The sequence below is a fragment of the Pinus tabuliformis genome, chromosome 1_1 (assembly GCF_031772625.1).
Source record: "Pinus tabuliformis cultivar Carrire ecotype Pingquan chromosome 1_1, CPIR1, whole genome shotgun sequence".
NCBI classification, from domain to species: domain Eukaryota; kingdom Viridiplantae; phylum Streptophyta; class Pinopsida; order Pinales; family Pinaceae; genus Pinus; species Pinus tabuliformis.
In genome coordinates this window covers 941,317,454-941,338,543 of record NC_142297.1, presented here as the reverse complement: position 1 = coordinate 941,338,543, position 21,090 = coordinate 941,317,454, and the positions used below count along the sequence as shown (strand labels likewise).

The following is a 21,090-nucleotide window of genomic DNA, read 5'->3' as shown; positions in this document are numbered from 1 at the left end:
AACTCGTTTCAGCCTTTGATAGTATGTTGTAATTTGATTGGCAGCTATGCAAGCCGTGTAAGATGCATCACAAATGATGCCAGCAAAAATGTGTCCACAAAGGAGGTAGCAAGGCTGAAGAAAATTATTGCTCAGATGAATGCTGGGAAAAGGGTTGAAGATACAGATTTGGAAGAAATTCAAGATAGTAGTTTTACAGAAAAGCATGATTCCTAGTCATTTTTCTGTCTTGGTTTTTTGATTAAAGCTCTTTGTGAATATCACTTTTTTTATTGCAAGTGATTTATTGTGCAATTACTTTTCAGGTTTAGTAATACATTTCTCATAAGGTGATCGTGCAAGCTATTTATTTTTATCAGTGTCTGTTGCTTTCAATCTCTTTGGTCATTGCCATTGCCATTGTTTTAGTGACAATTTTTTCTCTCACATGTAGCTATCATCTTCTTACTTTTTCCTTTTCAAATATACATCTTATATTAGAATCATTGTTGAATAAGAAATAATACATAAAGAACCTTTCATCATTATGTCAATCTATGAATATGCAGATGACCCATTGCCTTGCCCTGATCTCAAGATATCATACATCTTTATTGAAAATGGAAATTCTAGCAGAAAACTATGGTAACCAAATAAACCATGAGCTTACGCGATTGAAAGTCTGTAGCATCATCATTAAATGTGTTGCGGCATCTTACATTGTTCCTCGATTAGTAGGTGCATAGAAGTCCAAGTCTGAATATGTGGGCTAGTAAATTAATCCTATCATATCAAAAAATTTCATACCCATGCTATGCAACGAAGGCGGGCCTTGATCAAGTTGTCCAAAGTGTTCTGATCTGAAAAATACGTATACTTAAAAGTAAAGTACTGTGCTTAACTGACTTTGTAATTACCTAGCATTATTAACCAAGTTTACAGTTATTTGAAATTTCAAGCAAATGCTTAGACGAGTAATAATCAAGTGTCCCACTCAATAGAGCTATGATTAGGATGTCTTTTATAGATGTCCTAATCACAATGTGGGGAAGCATACCAAAAGAATATGGGAAAATATAGGCCAATGCCTTCAATATTAAAAAAATAGGAATGCAAACTAACATAGTGATTGGACTGTATTTACTCTTATGCAAATGAATCACATAATAAAGCTAACATTCTAACATACTTAGCTCCACTATTTTACGAGTGTTATAAAATTTTAACACTATAGCATTTTGTAACATATTCAATGGTTCCACTTGCTAAGTGTTATGAAATTCCTCTTATTTTTATATTTTTTTTATATGACTTAGAATGATTCTAAAATTTCAAATCTTTGTATTCAAGAGTTACATAAACAATTTGGTGATTTGATGTTTCTTGAAAGTAGTATGTTGTTTAAAGCCATTTAACTTAAATATTGGTATGAACATACACATATCTAACCAATTATATTTCATGAAAATAACCTTAATAAATATGACAATGGAATTGTTTATTTTTTTTCATACTTAAGTGTTAAAATTGGCAACTAGGGCCAAATTCTACTTTGGATAGCTCTTTTGAAGAAGATAATTGTGGCAATGATTTCCTCTTTCCGAGAGGACCAAAATCGACCTAAAGATCACTAAAATTGGATAAAGGAAAATATATTTTGAAGCAAGCCCACTCATGTGTAACTCATCAAGGTCAGCTTGGGGTTAATCTAACCAAGTTAAACCCCTCTTCCTCTCCTATAAAAGGAAGTGTCCTCCTTCCTCATTGTACACATTCACATCTCATATTCTTCTCTCTGAAATTGGGTCGTTGCCCTAGGAGATCAAGCAAGAGGATGAAAAGCATGTTTTTGGGTTAGCTATATACATCCCTGAGGCAACTGAGTAGTAAAGGAGGCAAGATGTGGAGTTTAGATCTGTTTTGGGTTTGTCTATTAGTCTCTTGCAGGGCCGAGATGCTACAGGAAGGCAGCCGCAGGGTTCAATTCAGTTAAGGAGATAGGTTGGGGTTGCTTTATATAGTATCCCTCTTCTTCTGGTGGGTCGCAGCCCTAGGAGGCTAATCTAGCTAGGCCGCAGGCCTCATTCCTCATGTTTGATGGGTGATATCATTCACCAGGAAGCCGCTAGTCTGAAGAGTGTAACCAGAAAAATACATAAGGTTGTTTATAGGCCTACATGGAGGACAAGTTGCAGCATATTGAAGCATCTTGCAAAGGAAGAAGGGATGCAGTTATTGAGATCAAATCTGGGCTAATCTGGGCTCTATATCTACAAGCCCTAACTGCAGACTTTTGACCACAGGATCCCTCATCTCATCGACCTGATTTTGTCTGATCATTCTTGGACTATTTTGGGCTTATTCTATTCAGCAAAGGAGGTTGAATTACTTGATCCAGAACCAAGCTCCTTTAGGAGGATATTTTGCAGCCATCTTATCTTTTGTTGATCTCTGGTTAGGGAAAAATTTCTCCTCTATTGTTTGTAGGTCTAGGCAGCTTCCCTGTCATTTGGACAATGGTGTAGGTCATCATTTTGGCAAGTCATTTCTGACTTTGGTTGTACTCTCTCTCTCTATTTCTCTATTGAACATTCGATTATAATAATAAGTAGAATTGATTAAGGGTTTTCCCCATCTTGGGTTGTTCCCTGGCTTGGGGTTTTTTCCTAACTTGAGCCAATCCTTGTGTTCTCTTGTCTTGGCTTGTCTTATGCATTTACATTGGATGTTCTTTCAGTCAATGGTTAATATGATTAATGGAATTAATAATGGGCTAATGAAGTGATTGACTTAAGCAAAGAACATGTCATCCTAAATTTAACATGGTATCAGAGCACAGGTGAGGACAAGCCCAAGCAAGAAAGAATGCAATACAGTTGAGAAGCATGATATTTTGTGTATTCTGCTTTGAAGGAATGAATCATCAAGTATGTAGTTGGAATGAGAGATAGTGTCAGAGATGTTTTCCTTTGAGATCCTTGCATTGACTCTGGAATTTTTCAGTAACCCTTGAAGTGTCATAGTGATAATTTGAGTATAAGAGTCTAGCAATGATTTATATGTTAGAATAATAACTCCAAAATCCTTTGGCCCAATGGAGTAAAGGCAACTCAAAATTTATCATGGTCTAAGTTCATCAGTCCTATGGAAGTCATGTGGAAGACTGGCATAATCAATCAAACCGTTGAGTATTGACTTGATTCTTATACTCTAAAAAACAATGAGGAGTATTCTTGGAATTATTGTAGTATCACTATAAGAATGAAATGCTAATCCTGGCCACAGTCTTGCAGCATTCATTCAAACCTCCTTAAGGACAAAACTCTAAGCATTCTATTACCTAATCGGATGTATGGAGCTATAGAAAATTCTAAGCAAAATATCAACCTTATTTGTGATGTGTATGAACTCTAGAGAGGTCTTCCTAATATGATAAACAGTGACAGTGATCCGAATTGGATCATTATATTGTTTTTCATACATCTCGATGCATTTGAAGTGGAAAAAGTGGAGGAATCAGCTCACAGGACCATTTTTACTGGCGGGACCCAGTTTGGCAAAACGGGGTCTAAAACCTTCTAGAGCATTTTGAGGCTTCAAATGAAGTTTTTAGGGGATAAAGGTTAACTCCATGTTAGAGCACTTTTTTATGTTATTCTACACACAGAGCTTTCCAACGACGCAATAATTGCGTCAATCGGAGTTCGTATGCAAAAGTTATGCCACTCAGAAGTTGACCTTGTTTTCACACCTATAGTTGGGGAGGATGTCGCGTTAGCCCCCATTATTCATGGAAAAGGGTTAGCCACGTGTTTGTGATATAAAAGAATCTAGAAGAGTCTATTTTGTAACTATAGATAAGAGTTGATGTAGTCAAAATTAACCAATAGTAGGCTATCGGGTTGTGTTATAACCGGGCCACTGGGAGGAAGAGGCATTCCGTTCTTTCGAGAGCATTTTGTTCCGTAGCTGAGCAAAGATAGCCAGGAAAGATATGAGATAGAGCACACAGAAAGGATCTGTGCATTGTAGCAGCCCATGGGCTACAAAAATTACTTCTTTATATCTGCAACCATATTTCCAAATAAAGAAAGAGAGCGAAGTAGTCTCACCTTCCAGCTGGGTTTTCTCCCGAAAGGGTTTCCTAGAGAGCAGATCTTATGTATTATGTGTGTGTGAGTTTATTTTGGTGTTCTCTACCTTTCTACTTGATTTACTTTTACATGCATGCACTAATTACAGTTGATTTTATAGATCTAGAAATTAAATAAAACTGTAATAGTGTAGAATCTCATATTTTTAATATAATATTATCAGATCTGTTGTGACAAATGTGGAATATCCATGGTGGTTTACTGATCATTTGGTATCAGAGCGGGTTTCTTTTGGTATTTTGTAGTAGATCGGCGAGGACAAAAATTGTAAAACTCTAATCATGGGTGACGAATTTGTAAATGAACCTCGTGATCTTGCAGAGATGAGGTTTTCATAGCTTGAACAACAAGTCACAGATATAAACAGCAATGTAAACCTCCTCATGGTGGCTGTCACAAAGGGAAAATTGTCAAAATAGACCAGTTTTCTTACTAACACTTCAAATCCCAACTCTATGGGTAGCATACCTTTTGTTAGAAAAACAAATACTCTTCATGAGGATATTGGTGTTGGTTTACTCAAAGACTTATCACTGAAGGGAACCATTGCACTTCCTCCACCGAACTTTCCTTCTAATCTTGCCAAGGTTAACATGATTACATCAAGCACTATGAAATCTTCTGATCTGTGGATAGTGCCTTCAGAGTTTGAATTAGCCTCCTATGGCTATGATATGCCTTTGAGTCTGTTTGAATTGTCTTATCAGGTAGTTCAATCATTTTCGAACTCATCATCTTCTGATATTGATTGAGTGAATGTGATCATTGATGATTATTTTCCTTTACCTTGGTTAGAACTAGTTTCACTCCCTAATCCTTTCAACTATACGTTTCCAACTGACGAAAGTATTACGGAGATCATGACTTCAGATGAAATGCCATGGAATGATTACCATCATCGTTCATCTTTTCTACCTAGCTCTGGTAAATGGTGGGTGTGTGTTATATTCTTTCCATGATTAGCCCCATGTGTGGGGGGGTCACAAGCGAGGTGACAGCCCCCCTACGTTGCCCCGAGAAATTTTTTACTGGACCCTATATTAGGTGGGCGGACCTACCTATGGTTTTGTGTATGGGTTTCGCACATGGTTTTGGGCATGATGGTTTTCTGCCCATGGTATTTTGTAGATCCGTTCAAGGGAACTACAATTATGTTCTAATTCAAGGTTAATGGATTGGGGTTTATGAATGCTTTGACATGTATACATATGTATTGTAACATTGAAAGGAACATAATGAAAAAATAATCTGGTATTCCCGGTTTTTGGATCCAGGGGAAAATCTATGTGTATATTTGTTTATGTTTTATGCGCTCGCCATTGTTTATTTTCTGTTTTTTAGAATTTGTATGCAGGTAATTTATGTACGGGGTTCAAACCTTCATTTGGTATCATAGTTGTTTCGGCTTCAAGGGGATGCCTTTGCTGCTGAGGGATTTTGCTCGGCTCTATGTGGACCTTGTTTAGTGAGAGATCTATGAGATCGATTCTTGTCGCGAAATAATATGGCGAGCAGTGGAAAGATAGAGATCAAGAAATTTAATGGTCATAGTTTTGAGTTGTGGAAACTCAATTTGGAAGATCTCCCAGTGGATAAAGATCAGTGGATCGCAGTAGATTCGGGTACTAAACCAATGACAATGTCAGTTGAAGATTGGGCAAAGTTGGATCGAAAGGCAAAGAGCACCATACGGTTGTGTATCTCAGATTCAGTATTGTTGAATGTATTAGGGGAAGCTTCGTTGAAGGCTTTATGGGGCAAGTTGGGGACTTTGTACCAATCTAAGTCTCTGGTGAATAAATTTTTCCTGTGAAAAAAGTTGTATAACCTGAGGATGAAGGATGAAGACTCGATGACAAAGCATTTGAACTCCTTTAATAATGTGGTAAGTTAGTTGTTATATGTTGATAAAAGAATTTCAAATCAAGATAAGTGCATCAATTTGTTGTGTTCTCTAGCAAATTTGTGGGATAGTCTGGTTGTTGTAATAGGTAGCAATGCGACTGCCTTGTAGCTTGATGAAATAGTCTCATCCTTACTGTCAAAGGAGATGAGATCGAAAAATATGGAGGGCTAGAATGGCGATGCCTTGTCTGTACAAGGACAATCCCAGAACATAAAAAAAAAAAAATCCTCGAGTGGGAGAGCTAAAGGTTGCAGTACTGGCGCCTTTGGGAATTGGTAGGCGGAAAGGATATTGAGGTACGCCATCAGTAGGCATTAACTCAGGTATGAGTTTAATCATTCGCATATTCATTTATTTCATACACTACTTTTGGCATGACAGGTGTGATTCATGTTTATAACTTCTTTGAGAAGTAAGTAATAAGTTGTTACATAACTACGTTCATAACATTGGATTCCTGATGAGGATAAAAGACAATGAAACTTTTGCCGCACTTACAAACAAAATTGAACACTCATTACACTTAAGCACAATAGTGAACACTCATTGAGGAAGTGACCACCAACTACCAACTTTTGATTTGCACATATGGCCATAACAACCATGCATAAATTGATCTAGATTGAAATTACAATGAACGAAACTTAATAAGCCAATGCATGAATATAAATCAGGGGGAACATCCTTGAATAGGATGAAAAATTGTTTTAAAAAGGACATTAGAAGAACCCCTTTAGATATTGAAAACATGCAATGAGTCAAGCAGCGAGACTTGATTGTCATAACTAACTTTGATTCAGTCTTGTCATGGATGCATGTAAAGGTGTGTTGGAAATGTGGAAAGGAAGGGCACTTCAAAAAGGAATGTAGATCTAAAGCTCATGAGAAATGAAATGGATCTGATGATGCTCCCTCTGCAGAGGTGAAAACCATCTCAGATGAAGGTGGGGATGTGTACTTGGCTTCTTCTTCAAGTACACATGTATATCATGAGACATGGTTGACTGACTCAGGTGCATCCTTTCACTTCACTCCACACAGGGAGTGGTTCTGTGAGTATGATAAATATGATGGTGGTGATGTTTTCTTAGGGGATGATAAGAAGGCTAGAATTGTTGGTAAGTTGAAGTTGCAAGGTGGAAGGATTAGAACACTTCTGGGTCTTCTACATATCTTGCATTAGCCAAAAATCTGATTTATGTAAGAAGTTGGAAGATGCAGGTGTAAAAACATTGTTCGAGAAAGATACCTGCAAGATGGTTCGAGGAGCACTGTATTGATGCGGGGAGTTCGGATTGGAACTCTAAACAAGCTTTAAGGTAGCACTATTATTGATGGGTGCAAAACTTCCATGGTTCCTGAAAGTGGAGCGGAAAATCTAGTGGTCTCTGGAGAAAATACCATGCTATGGCATCAAAGGCTTGGACATATTAGAGAGAAGGGCCTTCGAATACTTCATGGTAATGGTATGGTAGAAGGTATGTCTAATTTCTCTCCAGATTTTGATTTCTGTGAAAATTGTGTATATGAGAAGAAAAATCGAGTGAGTTTCCCCTCTGGTGCTAAGAGGGAAAAACATATATTAGAGCTTATGCACAGTGATGTGTTTAGACCTGTGTCGGTTCCATCACTGGGTAAGTCTATGTATTATGTATCATTCATAGATGACTTCTCAAGGAATACATGGATATATTTCCTCAGGAAGAAATCTAAAGCCTTTGACAGGTTTAAAGAATTTAAGGCTCTGGTGGAAAACTAGACAGAGAAGAAGATAAAGGTGTTGAGGACAAATAACGATGGAGAGTTTTGCATTAAGGAATTTGAAGAGTTCTGTAAGAAGTGTGGTATAGCACAACATAAGACTACTCCATACACACTTTAGCAACATGGAGTTGCAGAAAGAATGAACATGACGTTGATGGAAAAGGCAAGAAACATGCTTAGTGGTGTCGGGTTAGGACCAGAATTTTGGGCAGAGGTGGTGGAGATTGCATGTTACATGTTCAACAGATCACCTTCATCAACGTTGGAAGATAATACTCCACAAGAGGTATGGACTGGTAAGAAACCATGTCTTTCACATCTTAGGGTATTTGGATGTGATGCATATGTACATGTTCCAAAGGAGAAAAGAACCAAGTTGGATAGTAAATCTGAAAGGTGCATCTTTATTGGGTATAAGGATGGTTTAAAAGGTAATAAGATTTGAAACCTAGAAACAAGGAAGGTTCTGTACAACCGAGACGTGGTTTTTAGAGAAGTGAAAGATGTTATTAAACATGAATTCCTACCAAATGAACCTGAGAAGATAGAGTTTGAACTAAATGAGGAAGAATCAGACTCTACATCAGAACATGAATCAAAAGATGAAGAGCCACAAACTCTAGTCATGAGAAGACCAGTTCAAGAAAGAAGGTAGCCAAAAAGGTATAATCCATTTGTTTTTTATTCAAATTTTCTTTATTTATTACTAATGATGATCCCAGAACTCTTAGGGATGCATTAGATTTAAAGGATGGTAATCTTTGGAAAGAGGTCATGGTTGATGAAATGGCATCTCTGTACAAAAATGAGGCTTGGGATTTGGTAGAGTTGTCGTCTGGAAGGAAACCCATTGGAAGAAAATGGGTGTTTAAGAAGAAAATGAATGTAGAAGGCAAGGTGGAGAAATACAAAGCTCGGTTAGTAGCAAAAGGTTATTCCCAAGTATTGGGAATCGATTTTGGTGATATTTTTTCTCCTGTTGCCAAGGTATCTTCTATTAGATTACTTTATTTGTTGTTGCTACTTTTGATTTTGAGGTAGAACAAATGGATGTGAAGACAACATTTCTTTATAGGGATTTAGAAGAAGAGATCCTGAAGGCTTTGCGGTGAAGGATAAGAAAGAACTTGTATATAGGTTAAAAAAGTCTTTGTATGGGTTAAAAGAGTCACCAAGGATGTGGTATCATAAATTTGATACTTTATATGGGGACTAGGATTCACCAGAAGCAAAGTGAATCACTGTGTGTATTTTAAATTAATTAGTGACCATGTTATTTGTGCGTATTTTAAATTAATTAGTGACCATGTTATTTGTTTGCTATTGTATGTGGATGATATGTTATTGATTGGAATGACAAAGAAATTATCCAAGATTTGAAGACCCAATTGTCCTCCAAATTTGACATGAAGGATCTCGGTGTTGAAAAATATATTTTGAGCATGGAAATTAAACAAGATCGGGCAAAGAGGAAGTTTGGTTAAACCAAAGAAAGTATGTTGAGACAATACTGCAGAGGGTTTAATATGCATGTCCCAAGACACAAAAAGAGGAAGAGGGTGTGCCTCGTGTTCCATATGCAAGTGCAGTCAGTAGCCTGATTTATGCAATGGTTTATACTAGACCAGACATTACACATGTAGTGGGAGTATTGAGTAAGTTTATGTCAAAACCAGGGAAGGAGCATTGGACAACAGTGAAGCGGGTTTTGAGATATTTGCATGGCACTAGTGATTATGATCTGTGCTACCAAGGAAGACCAAGATTGGACAGAGTTTTGGACATTCCTGGCTTTGTTGATGCAAACTAGGCTAGAGATCTGGATTAAAGAAGATCTAGACTGGGTTGGAGATCTGGATCATAGAAGATCTACAAGTGGGTATGTGTTTAACTTATTTGGAGGTGTAGTCAGTTGAATGAGTAAGAAACAATTTGTAGTGGCACTTTCAACTACAGAGGAAAAATACATAATAGTCACTCATGCAAGCAAGGAAGCGGTTTGTTTGTAGAGATTGTGTTCAAGTATGGGGTTAATACAATGAGCTATAAGAATAGACTGTGACAGCCAAAGTGCAATTTTCTTGGCAAAGAATCCTGCTTATCATTCAAAGACAAAGCACATTAATGTTCAAGGGATATGGTTGAGGAAAAAAAGGTGTTGCTAGTAAAGGTGGAAACTTTGAAGAATATTGCAGATGCATTGACGAAGTTTGTGAGCATTGAGAAATTTTCTTGGTGTAGAGAAACAATGGGCATTACAGGGTTGGACCGATGACTAAGCTCTCATGTGCCCCCTTGTGGAAATAAAACAACAAGTGGGAGAATGTTGGGTTTGTGTTATATTATTTCCATGACTAGCCCCACACACGATGGGGTCATAGGGAAGTCGATAGCCCCCTTGTACATTGCGTCGGGCACAACAAAAGGGGTGGTAGCCCCTTTGCACGGGTCCAAGGCAACGGCCCAAGAATTTTTTTTTGGACCTTATATTAGGTGGGCAGACCTACCTATGGTTTTGTGTATGGGTTTCGCACATGGTTTTGGGCATGATGGTTTTCTGCCCATGGTATTTTGTAGATCCAGCCAAGGGAACTATGGTTATGTTCTAATCCAGGGTTAATGGATTGGGGTTTATGAATGCTTCGACATGTATATATATGTATTGTAACATTGAAAGGAACATAATGAAAAATAAATTTGGTAGTCCCGGTTTTGGGATCCAAGGGAAACTCTTTGTGTATATATGTTTTATGTTTTATGCTCTCGCCATTGCTTATTTTCTATTTTTTAGAATTTTTATGCAGGTGATTTCTATACAGGATTAAAAACTTGGGTAAAATCGAGAATGTTTTTTCAACTATGTTTTCGCCTGAGATTGTAGATAGTCCAAAATTGCCCATTTCAGTTTTTCAAGCCAATTTCAAAAGGAATTTGGAAAACATATCTACAACAATTACCATTGACATCTTAGTCAAAATAGGGATTATTGAAAATATTCACATAGGTGCCTCATGCTCATTCGAAGAGATTCAAACATATAAGGCCCTATTTCAAGAATTCCGAAAGGAATTTGGGAAGCATATCTACAATGATTACCATTATCATCTCAGTCAAAATAGGGATTATTGAAAATATTCACATAGGCGCCTCATGCTCATTCGAAGAGATTCAAACATATAACGCCCTATTTCAAGAATTGTGCGGCATTTTTGCCTGGGCCTATGAGGAAATGCCAGGAATTGATCCGAGCATTGTTTTGCACGATATTAAGACTTACATGGATGTAAATCCTATCAAACAGCGATTACGTTCGATGTATCCACAAAATGCTATTGTGATAAAATCTAAGGTCAAGAAACTGCTCAAAGCAAGTTTCATCTACCTGGTTCCCTTGACTAACTAGGTGTCCAATATTGTACCTATTAACAAGAAACAAGGAATCATTATAGTATGCATTGATTATAGGGATATCAATAAGGCTTGTCCAAAGGAAAACTATCCTACTCCCTATACTGATCAAATCATTGACAATTATGTTGAAAATGAAATGCTTTCATTTATGGATGGATTTTCCATCTACAACAAAATCAACATACTCCCAGTTGATCAATACGAAATCACATGCATTTGCGCATGGGTTACTTTTGTCTATCGAAAAATCCCATTCAGTTTGAATAATTCTGGTGCAACCTTCCAATGGGATGTCTTATGCATTTGATGACATCAAGCATATTATGCAAACTTATTTGGATGACTTACCAGCACATTCACTAAGATGGGAAGACCATCCAATGCATTTGAGAGAAATCTTTATCGGATGTCGTAATTACAATATTCGCTTGAATCCACACAAGTGTGTTTTTTGTGCATAATCCGGTTGATTGCTAGGATTTTTCATTTCAAATGAAGGCATTCATGTCAATCCATTGAAGGTTGATGCTATCCTGAATTTGCCTCCTCCTTCCAATCTTTGCCAACTCCAAAATTTGCAAGGAAAAGAAAATTTTTTACATCAATTTATCCATAACTGTGTCGAGTTAACTAAAGGTTTTACTTGACTGTTGAAAAAGGGCATCTCATTTACTTGGGATGAAGTGGCTAAAAAGGCCTTTGATGCACTTAAACATGCATTAACCCCAAACATCATTGTTGCTCCCCCCGATTATCATCGAGACAACTTTTTATATTTAGCTGCATCTTATGTCACTATTGTCATAGTTTTATTTCAGAAGACGAATCAAACAAAGAGCATGTGATATATTACTTAAGTAGAAATTTGACCAACATTGAAGCAAAGTATGCACATGTGGAGAAATTGGCCTCGACAGTGGTTCAAGTTGTCCAATGTTTTCGTCACTACATTCTATTGTGCAAAACTACTATGATTTTTGATTGCAACCCCATGCTTTACATTCTTACGAGATAATTGCTAGGGGGAAAGTATTCCAAATGGATACTCATGCTACAAGAATTCGATTTGGAATTCATTAAATCCAAATTTAAGAAATCACTAGTATTTGTTGAATTATTATGTGACTTTCCCCATACCGAGACTTAAAAAGTGGTAGAGGATTCTCTTCTAGATGAATCTCTCTTTCTGATCAATTTTTTAGATCCCCGGTATGGATTTATCATCATTTATCTTCACACCCAGATATTTCATCCATAATTAATTCGAAGTGCTTATTGTTGTATCCGGTATCAATCCCAACAATATAATATTGTTGGTGATACACTTTATTATCGTGGTGCCAATTCCATCTTCAGGCGATGTTTAACTCACGAGGAAGTTGAAAAGGCATTAAATGACTTCCATTTTGGAGCTTGTGGCAGTCATATGTTAGGGTTTTCCACTGCTCAAAAGATCCTGCATAAGGCATTTTGGGCCTTCTATGTTCAAAGATTGTATAATTGCGGTCGGAAAATTCCATAATTGTCAAATCTATGATCAAAAAATACATGCACACCCAACTCCTCTTCACCCAATCATTGTTTGTCCGTCCTTTCGCTAAATGGGGCATTGATTTCCTTACATGTAACCCTCACTCGACTAGGGGGCATGGGTACATTATCCTAGCAGTAGATTATTTTACAAAATGGGTCAAGGTGATGCCTACATATAAGGATGATGGTGAAACAACATCCATTTTCGTATTCAATCATGTGATTTCTCGGTTCGGAGTTCCACAATCCATCGTCACGGACCATGGTATCCATTTTTGAAACTTTATGATGACCGATCTTACTCCATATTACCTGTAGGGAAATAGGAAAGTGGAAGTTGTTAACAAGGTTTTAACCACCATGATTAAACAGATTATCGAGATTCATAAATGAGATTGGCATCTAATGCTTGTGGGCATACCGTACCACAATAAAAACTTCTATTGGTTTTACTCCTTTCCAGCTCGTTTACAACATGGAAGCAATTTTATCGATTGAATGTGAGATACCACATTTGAAACTGGAAATTGAATTATTACTAACCACTTCTGCCAAAGAATAACGTTCCCTGTACTTAGCATGTCTCGATGATACTCGTTGTGATGTTGCATTAACAAGCGAGGCCCAAAAGAAACACATTAAAGCATAGTATGATCAAAATGTCAAACCTCGTTCATATGTAGAAGGTGATTTAATCTTGGGTTATGATCAAGAGCACGATAAGTTAGGCGCTGGTAAATTTGAGCCTATATGGCATGTCCCTTGTGTTGTAAAACGTGCATTGGCAAAAGGGGCTTATGAACTAGTTGATTATGACATAATTCCTTTGGAAAGCCCAGAAATGGTCTTTACCTAAAGAAATATTATGCTTAGATTGTCCGCTGAAGCATTTGTATATTGTTGTACCATATTTTATGTGTGCAAATTTTTAGCAGCTTTTTACGATTTGCTGCTACTTCTCCTGCTTATCTTGTGCTACACTTGATTTTCAAATGTCGATGCTCCCTCAAACTTACATTGGATTTACTGATGGCACTAGTCATAGTACTCAAAATTTATCTTTTGCAGCCTAGATAATTTATTCGCCCACAAATGAGTTAGTTTATATTCATGGGATATGCCTTGGTTGAAAAACAACTAATATTGCATAGTATAGACTTGTAATTGAGCTATTATTTAATGCCATTTCATTTGGCATTCATCGATTGATCGTTAGGTTAGATTCGTAACTCATAATATTACATTTGAATGGTGTTTATTCAATTAGAAGTGCTTCTATGTTAAGAATGTTTTTGCGAGTTAGTCTATTAGAAAGAGAGTTTGTTTATATCGAGTATCAACATATTCAGAGAAATTTAAATACATTAATTGATGCATTGGCTAATTATGTGTTAAATTGACATTTTTAAAACACCTGTAAAGAAATCAATGCAATGTTCATCAACATATTGTACAAGATAGACTGAAATAGAAGTAGTAGCTTTCATTAGATAAATATCTGTAAAAAGTGTGGCTTTTACAAAATTGTCATCCAAAAACATGAGGCCTCGTGGCCTCTATTTGTTAGTGCATCATCGAAAAACAAAAAATATAGCCTTCAAACTAGAGACTACGCATGATGATGATCATGGTAGCATGCAACCACGTGTGCTACTCATTGTATCAAGTGACTAATAGGTCCGGGAACCCCTAGAGTGTGCCTCTGCTAGCGGAGAGGCAAGTCTTCTATCTCAACATCCAAGATGTCTAGGGTCAACCTCTCAAGGTTGTTCTCCATCTCAGTTAATGCCTCTGCTGCATCTGGGTTCGACACTACGGGAGCTACTAGCTACTCACCATGCCTATCATATCTGTGTAATCTAGTTCGTATCACTGTGGCCAAATTTGCATGATCATTTCAGACAATTACTTTTGGATGCCAAAAAAATGAAAATTTTCAAAATCAGCCAAAGCGTGAAGTTTTACCTAGATTTCCCCACTGCATCCCAGGTGGCAGTGGCATGTTTGGATCACCTGTGTAATCCATGCATGTGTATGGAAAATATTCAATCATGATGATTTGATTTTCTATCCACTCAAAGAAGTTAGGAGTATACCTGATCGTAGGTCCTTCAGCACCTCCGTTGCATGCCGCAAGTGTGATCCATTTCAACATGTGAGGGTCCCGATGTCCTCCTGTCTCTATAGCTACATGTGTAACAAGAAGAGGGATTCACTCTAGAGAAAATGAGATGACAAAGGCATTGTACCCAATGTTTTTGAGTTTTCCTGTTCTTACTCTAGTTAGTTTCCTTTTCAAATTGGGAACTACAACCTCACTCCAGTTGAATATATTAGGTTGCAAATAATCTACAACAATTTGCATCTGAGCTTTTTTTAGAAAATTGCACTATTGCATAGTCATGCAATAGTGAGCTCGATAGCCTTCAAAGGAAGCCTTGCTATGGTTTTAATGTCAATTCCCCCATATTTGAGAGAAACTCTGTTAGTACAATGTTGTATTAGATAGGTGCCATTGGTTTCTCCACCTCACCTATGCCCATACAGATTGATTTTCATCCCACGGCGTGGAAGTCCAACCAAGAAGTAAATTTCATCAACATTAATGACAAGCCTATGGTCTCCAACTATGAAACATTCTTCTTGAACGTTCCACTTACCCACCATCCATTCTAGCAAGTGTAATTGGGCTTTCATGCCTGGAATGGTGAAAAACTTGTACATGAAACAATTTTTAAATGCTTGTATGGTCTCTGGATGGTTTAGAGCTATGCCTTTCTCTTCATGTTCACGTTCTCTCCATTCCATTTTTGCAGCTTAAAACCCCGCAAATGAACATAAAAGATCATTAGAAACAATCATGGTAAAAATTGGCAAGATATTTGGGCGTTTTCTATCTTATTTTTTGTGCCCTCGGTGTTGTACGCAGTGGATTGTGCTGAACAATGCGAATGTGTGTCGTTATCTCCTTAGGAACCGTGCACATCGCATTTTTTAGAGTAAAAAATATGGTCGATGTGCACAAGCCCGATATGGGTCAAGTATGCACATCGAGGGCGAATTTCAATTTGAAAACCTTCCCTAAAAAATCCAAATCCACTGTGAAATTCTAAATAAAAAAAACATGAAAACGAAGATCTTGGAGAGATGATCTACCTGGAAAAGACGACTCACAATTTCGTCCAACGGTTTGCCTAGAATCTGCCTATGAAGTTTTTGGTGAAAATGACCTCTATCACTCTCAAAAGGTTAAAAACATATATGGTAATTTTTTATTTTTTTTTAGTTTTTATAAGTTTTTTAGGCCTATTAAAATCTTTTTTTTTTTTTTGGGTACTAGAGGACAAGTGGATCTTTGGCCTAGGAAAAGTGTCCAAATTTTTTTTTTACTTTTCTCCTAAAGTGACTTTATAAGTGGTAAATTCAATTTAATCTAAAAGTGACTTTATAAGTGGTAAAGTTACATTCTAATTTAAAAGTGACTTTATAAGTGATAAAGTTACATTCTACTTTAAAATTATTAAAGTGAATGAAAAATTAGAAAGTGAAAAAGTGACTATGGAAATGAAAGGCTAAGTGGGTGAGTTAAAAAATAGAAAGTGAATTAAATGCACATTTATTCTCATCCTTAGATCAAAATGAATCTCAACCATAACCTAAAAGGTCATTTAGAGAATAAAAAGAAAAGAGAAGAGGGAAAGATCAATTCATTCTTTCATAAGCATTTGAGAGAAAAAGAAGAGAGAGCAAGGAGAGAATTTCTAAGCAGTGAGGAAGTGAAGGAGAGCAGCAAGAAGACATTTCAGCAAATATGGGCAGCAACATTTATTGGCACGCATCCCAAGAAAAAATCATACAATAGGAGAAAGGCACAAAAATTGAGGAGGAGGGACAACAAGTTCTGGGCACATTTTTCGAGGTTGGTCATACAACATTTAATGTTGTTTTATTGTCGTAAAAATTTATGTTTTGGCTATTTGCTAATTGGCACGATTTTCGAGGTGGAGTTCAAGCACGAAAATCGAGATAAGTTGTAATTTGTGGTTGCTGGAATTTTTACTGTGTATTTCAGTTTCTCTGTAAAATCATTTTCAGAAATAAAGAAGAGTTCTCAAACTGGTTTTCCCCAAGAGTTGTAGGGGGTTTTTCCAGGGTCACATTGACCAAAAATCACTGTGTTATTTTTTGTGTGTGGCTGTCATAATTTTGTTGTGTTTTATTTCTGCAATTTCAGCAGTTGTGAAATCTCTAAATTTGTGTTTTCAGAAAAATATTATCATTTCCAGATTTTAGAATTTTTATCATGCTTGGATTTAATATTAAATGCATTGAGTGATAAGGAAAACTGATAACCGGAGTGGGGGTTGAAATTTCTTTATGGTATCAGAGCTTGGTTGGCTGAAAAGTGCAGTTTGGGACATCAAAGTGAAAAATACAACAAGCTGATTTTTACACAGAAAACAAAAACCTTTACCACAGATTTGAAAATTTCAATTTGGTAGGACAGTCAAACATGTCCTTGGGTTTGAGAGTAGAAGATGGGTTGGATGGGCAGAACAACTATAGTGCATGGAAGGAGAGAATCCAGAGCATCTTTGAGGAAGCAGAAGTCTGGGGCATTATGGTAAATACCACACAGAACCCAGTAGTAGTACCTGCTGACCCTGTACAATTGGCAGAGTTTAACAAAAGGAATGCTAAGGAAAAAAGATTGATTCTGGAAGGAATTAAAGACCATTGCATTCCTCATGTGAAAGGAAAGACTTATACACATAAGATGTGGACAACCTTGACTAGTCTTTACCAGAGCTCAAATGAAAACAAAAAAATAGTCCTAAAGGAGAAATTAGAGGCCATTAAAATGGCTAAGACTGATAGTGCTACAACATACCTCACAAAGATCACTTCAGTGAGAGATGAGTTGGCAGTTGTAGGTGAGATCATTGCACCCACTGAGTTGGTGAGAATTGCTTTGAATGGTCTTCCCAAGACTTGGGAGAATTTTGTGGATGGCATTGTTGTGCGGGAAAACCTTCCTGATTGGGAGAGGTTGTGGGATGATTGCATTCATAATGAGATTAGAAAGAACCATCTTGGGCAACCAAACAGGTGGAGGAGGATGACAATGTGGCATTGTTAGCAAGAGGCAAGAAGGGCAGAGCAAAGAAGCAAGCTTCCAACAATGGAGGCAAAAGCAAAGGTAAAGGCAAGTGGCATAACAAGGAGAAGGACTATTCCAAATTCAAATGTTGGAATTGTCAAAAGTTGGGACACTATGCTGTTGTGTGTCCGGAGAAGAAGAACAAGAAAGGGAAAGATAAACCCATGGTAGCTTCTGCAAAGATAGAGAGCTTCTCAGAGAGATTTGAGCAGGAGTTTGGGTTCATAGCTTGTGAGGCCACTAGTGAAGGATCACCTGCCATACAAGTTCAGAGGGAGTGTGCATTCCCCGCTACTAGCAGAGCATCTTCTAGCATTTGGTATGTTGACAGTGGCACTTCTCACCACATGACAGGAGTTAGAGAGTACTTCTCAAAGCTTTCAGAGGGTGATACTGATATGGAGGTAGTACTTGGTGATGACAACATTGTTAGAGTAGTCGGTGTGAGGACATTGACATTTAATAGGGGACCCAAACCTCCCTTGAAAGTGTCAGATGTTCTATATGTGCCTGAAATGAAGAAGAACCTAATATCTGTCTCAACACTTGAGGATAGAGGGTATGATGTGTTTTTCAGGGAAGGGCAGGTGCTTATATATCTTAGGGGAACTCCAGCTTTTTCAGCTAGAGAGATTGGTGTGCGCCATGCCAAGGTGTACAAGTTCTCATTCCAGCCCCTGATGGCATTGAGTAGCAGCACCCGAGACAGGACTGACAACAAATCTAGAAGTTTAGAGTTGTGTGAGATTTGGCACTGCAGGATGGGGCACATGTATCATGGGGCCTTGATTACATTGCGAGAGATCACCACTGGTGTGCCATATTTCAGTTTTGATCACCTTGATGTATGCAGAGGATGTGTTATGGGGAAGTTTGCCAGATCCCATTTTCCCAGCAGTGATAGCAGAGCGACTGAGATCCTTGTCTTGATACATACCGATGTGAGTGGTGGGATGTCTCATGTATCATTGAGTGGCTATGAGTACTATGTTTTATTCATTGATGACCACTCCAGGAAGACCTGGATTTATTTCTTGAAGGCCAAGAGTGAGGTCTTCAAGCGATTTCAAGAGTTCAAAGCTCTTGTGGAGACCCAGACAGGTAGGAAGATCAAGGTCCTCAGGTCGAACAATGGAGGGGAGTATACCCTTGAGTTTTTTTATTTTTTGTGCTAAGGCGAGCATTAGGAGGGAATTCACAGTTCCTTACCACCCCCAGCAGAATGGGGTTGCAGAGAGGAAGAACAGATCCATTGCAGGGGCTGCCAAAGCCATGCTTCATGATCAGTGGTTACCTTTATTTTTGTGGGCAAAGGCCTGCAACACTGTTGTGTACTTGCAAAACAAGAGTTCACGTCGTGCCTTGGGGAATGTGACTCCGGAGGAGGCTTCTTCTGGGAAGAAGCCTGATGTTGGGCACTTTTGTATCTTTGGGTGCATTACATATTCCTATGTCCCCAAGGAAAATAGGACCAAGCTAGAGTCCACTGCAAACAAGGGCATATTTGTGGGTTAGAGAGAGACCTCGAAAGCTTATCGGATTTATATTCCTGCGCAGAGGAAAGTGGTTGTTAGGCGGGATGTGAAGTTCGAGGAGGAGAGATCTTTCAAGAGATCACGAGAGTTAGAGTAACCAGAGTCACCAGACTCTCAGGAGCAGCTGAGTCAGTCACAGGGATCAGGAGGTATGTCGATTACAGTGTCAGGTTCATCAGTGATCAGTGGCTCTCAGAGTCAGGTGGGTGGTTCTTCGGGCAGCATGCAGGGCAACCCACAAAGCAATTCATAGGGTAGTCCACTGATGGATAGTTCGCACGATACTTCAACATCTACAAGCACAGGTTCAGGCATGAGGTCAGTTGACAGGCCTTCAGGAGTTCAGGCTTCTGATGATGATGAGGATTCTTTCTCTTCGGTGGGAGAAGTATGCTCAGGGAAGAGGAAGCCCAAGTGGCTTCAAGATACCTTGTGTGAGGCCACATCAGTTGCTTGGCCAAAGAGACAGGTTAGAGAGAGTAAACCACCTGAGCGGTTTTGTAGTTACATGGCATTGGTAACAAGCATTGTTGACTCTGAGCCTTCTAGTTATGAGGAGGCAGCCAGCTAGCAGGTCTAGACAGAGGCCATGATGGAGGAGTATTCTTCTATTATGAAGAATGATGTTTGGGAGGTAGTGCTGAGGCCTGAAGGTAAATCAGTTATTACTTCTATATGGCTCTATAAGATAAAGCATGTTGCAGATGGCAGCATCGAGAAGTTCAAGGCTCGATTTGTGGCGAGAGGGTTCTCACAGGTAGAGGGAGTTGACTATGAGGAGACCTTCATTCCTGCAGCTCAGTATACATCTATTCGCTCCATTATATCGATTGCAGTAGAGATGGGTTGGAAGATCCACCAGAAAGATGTGAAGACCGCATTTCTCAATGGCTTCATTCAGGAGGAGGTTTATATTGAGCAGCCGCGGGACTTTGAGGTGCATGGGAAGGAGTCCCATGTATGCAAATTGAAGAAGGCACTCTATGGCCTAAAGCAAGCTCCTAGAGCTTGGTACTCGAGGATTGATACATACTTGCAGCAATTGGGTTTCACAAAGAGTGAGGCTGAACCGAACCTATATTTCATTGTGGTGGGTGAGGAGCCTGTCATTCTGGTGTTGTATGTTGATGACTTGATCATCACTGATGCAAAAAGACTCATTTAGGGATGCAAGAGAGATCTTGCTTCAGAGTTTGAGATGAAGGCTATCGGCTTGATGCATTATTTTCTGGGATTGGAGGTGTGGCAGGAGGAGGGGCATTTCTTCCTGGGACAAGGGAAGTACAATGTGGATATTCTTAGCAAATTTCACATCGAGAACTGCAAACCCATGTCTACACCTATGATCACTAACTAGATGAAGCTTCACGCTTCTAATTTCGAGTTGGTGGATCCTACTCTATATAGACAATTGATTGGTTGTTTGATGTATTTGGTCAACACTCGACCAGATATATGTTTTCCAGTTAACACTATGAGTCAGTTCATGTGTGAGCCCAAGAGAGTGCACTAGGTAGCTGCAAAACACATTCTTCGTTACTTGCAGGGGACTATGGATTTTGGTCTAGATTATAGACAAGGTGATGGAGTGAGACTGGCAGGGTACACAGATTCAGATTGGGCAGGTTGTGCTTCCGATAGGAAGAG

At 38.3% G+C, this 21,090-nt stretch overlaps 1 protein-coding gene across 1 annotated transcript in view; it reads left to right on the top strand.

Annotated features, from left to right (window-relative positions):
• Window positions 1-414, top strand: part of LOC149217575 (kinesin-like protein KIN-14I) — a 412,787-nt gene extending 412,373 nt beyond the window's left edge. Inside the window, exon 25 of the mRNA XM_089391383.1 lies at window positions 45-414. Coding sequence (XP_089247509.1) covers window positions 45-216 — 172 coding nt within the window. The 3' untranslated portion in view covers window positions 217-414. The remainder of the gene's footprint in view (window positions 1-44) is intronic.
• The last annotated feature ends 20,676 nt before the right edge of the window (window positions 415-21,090 follow it).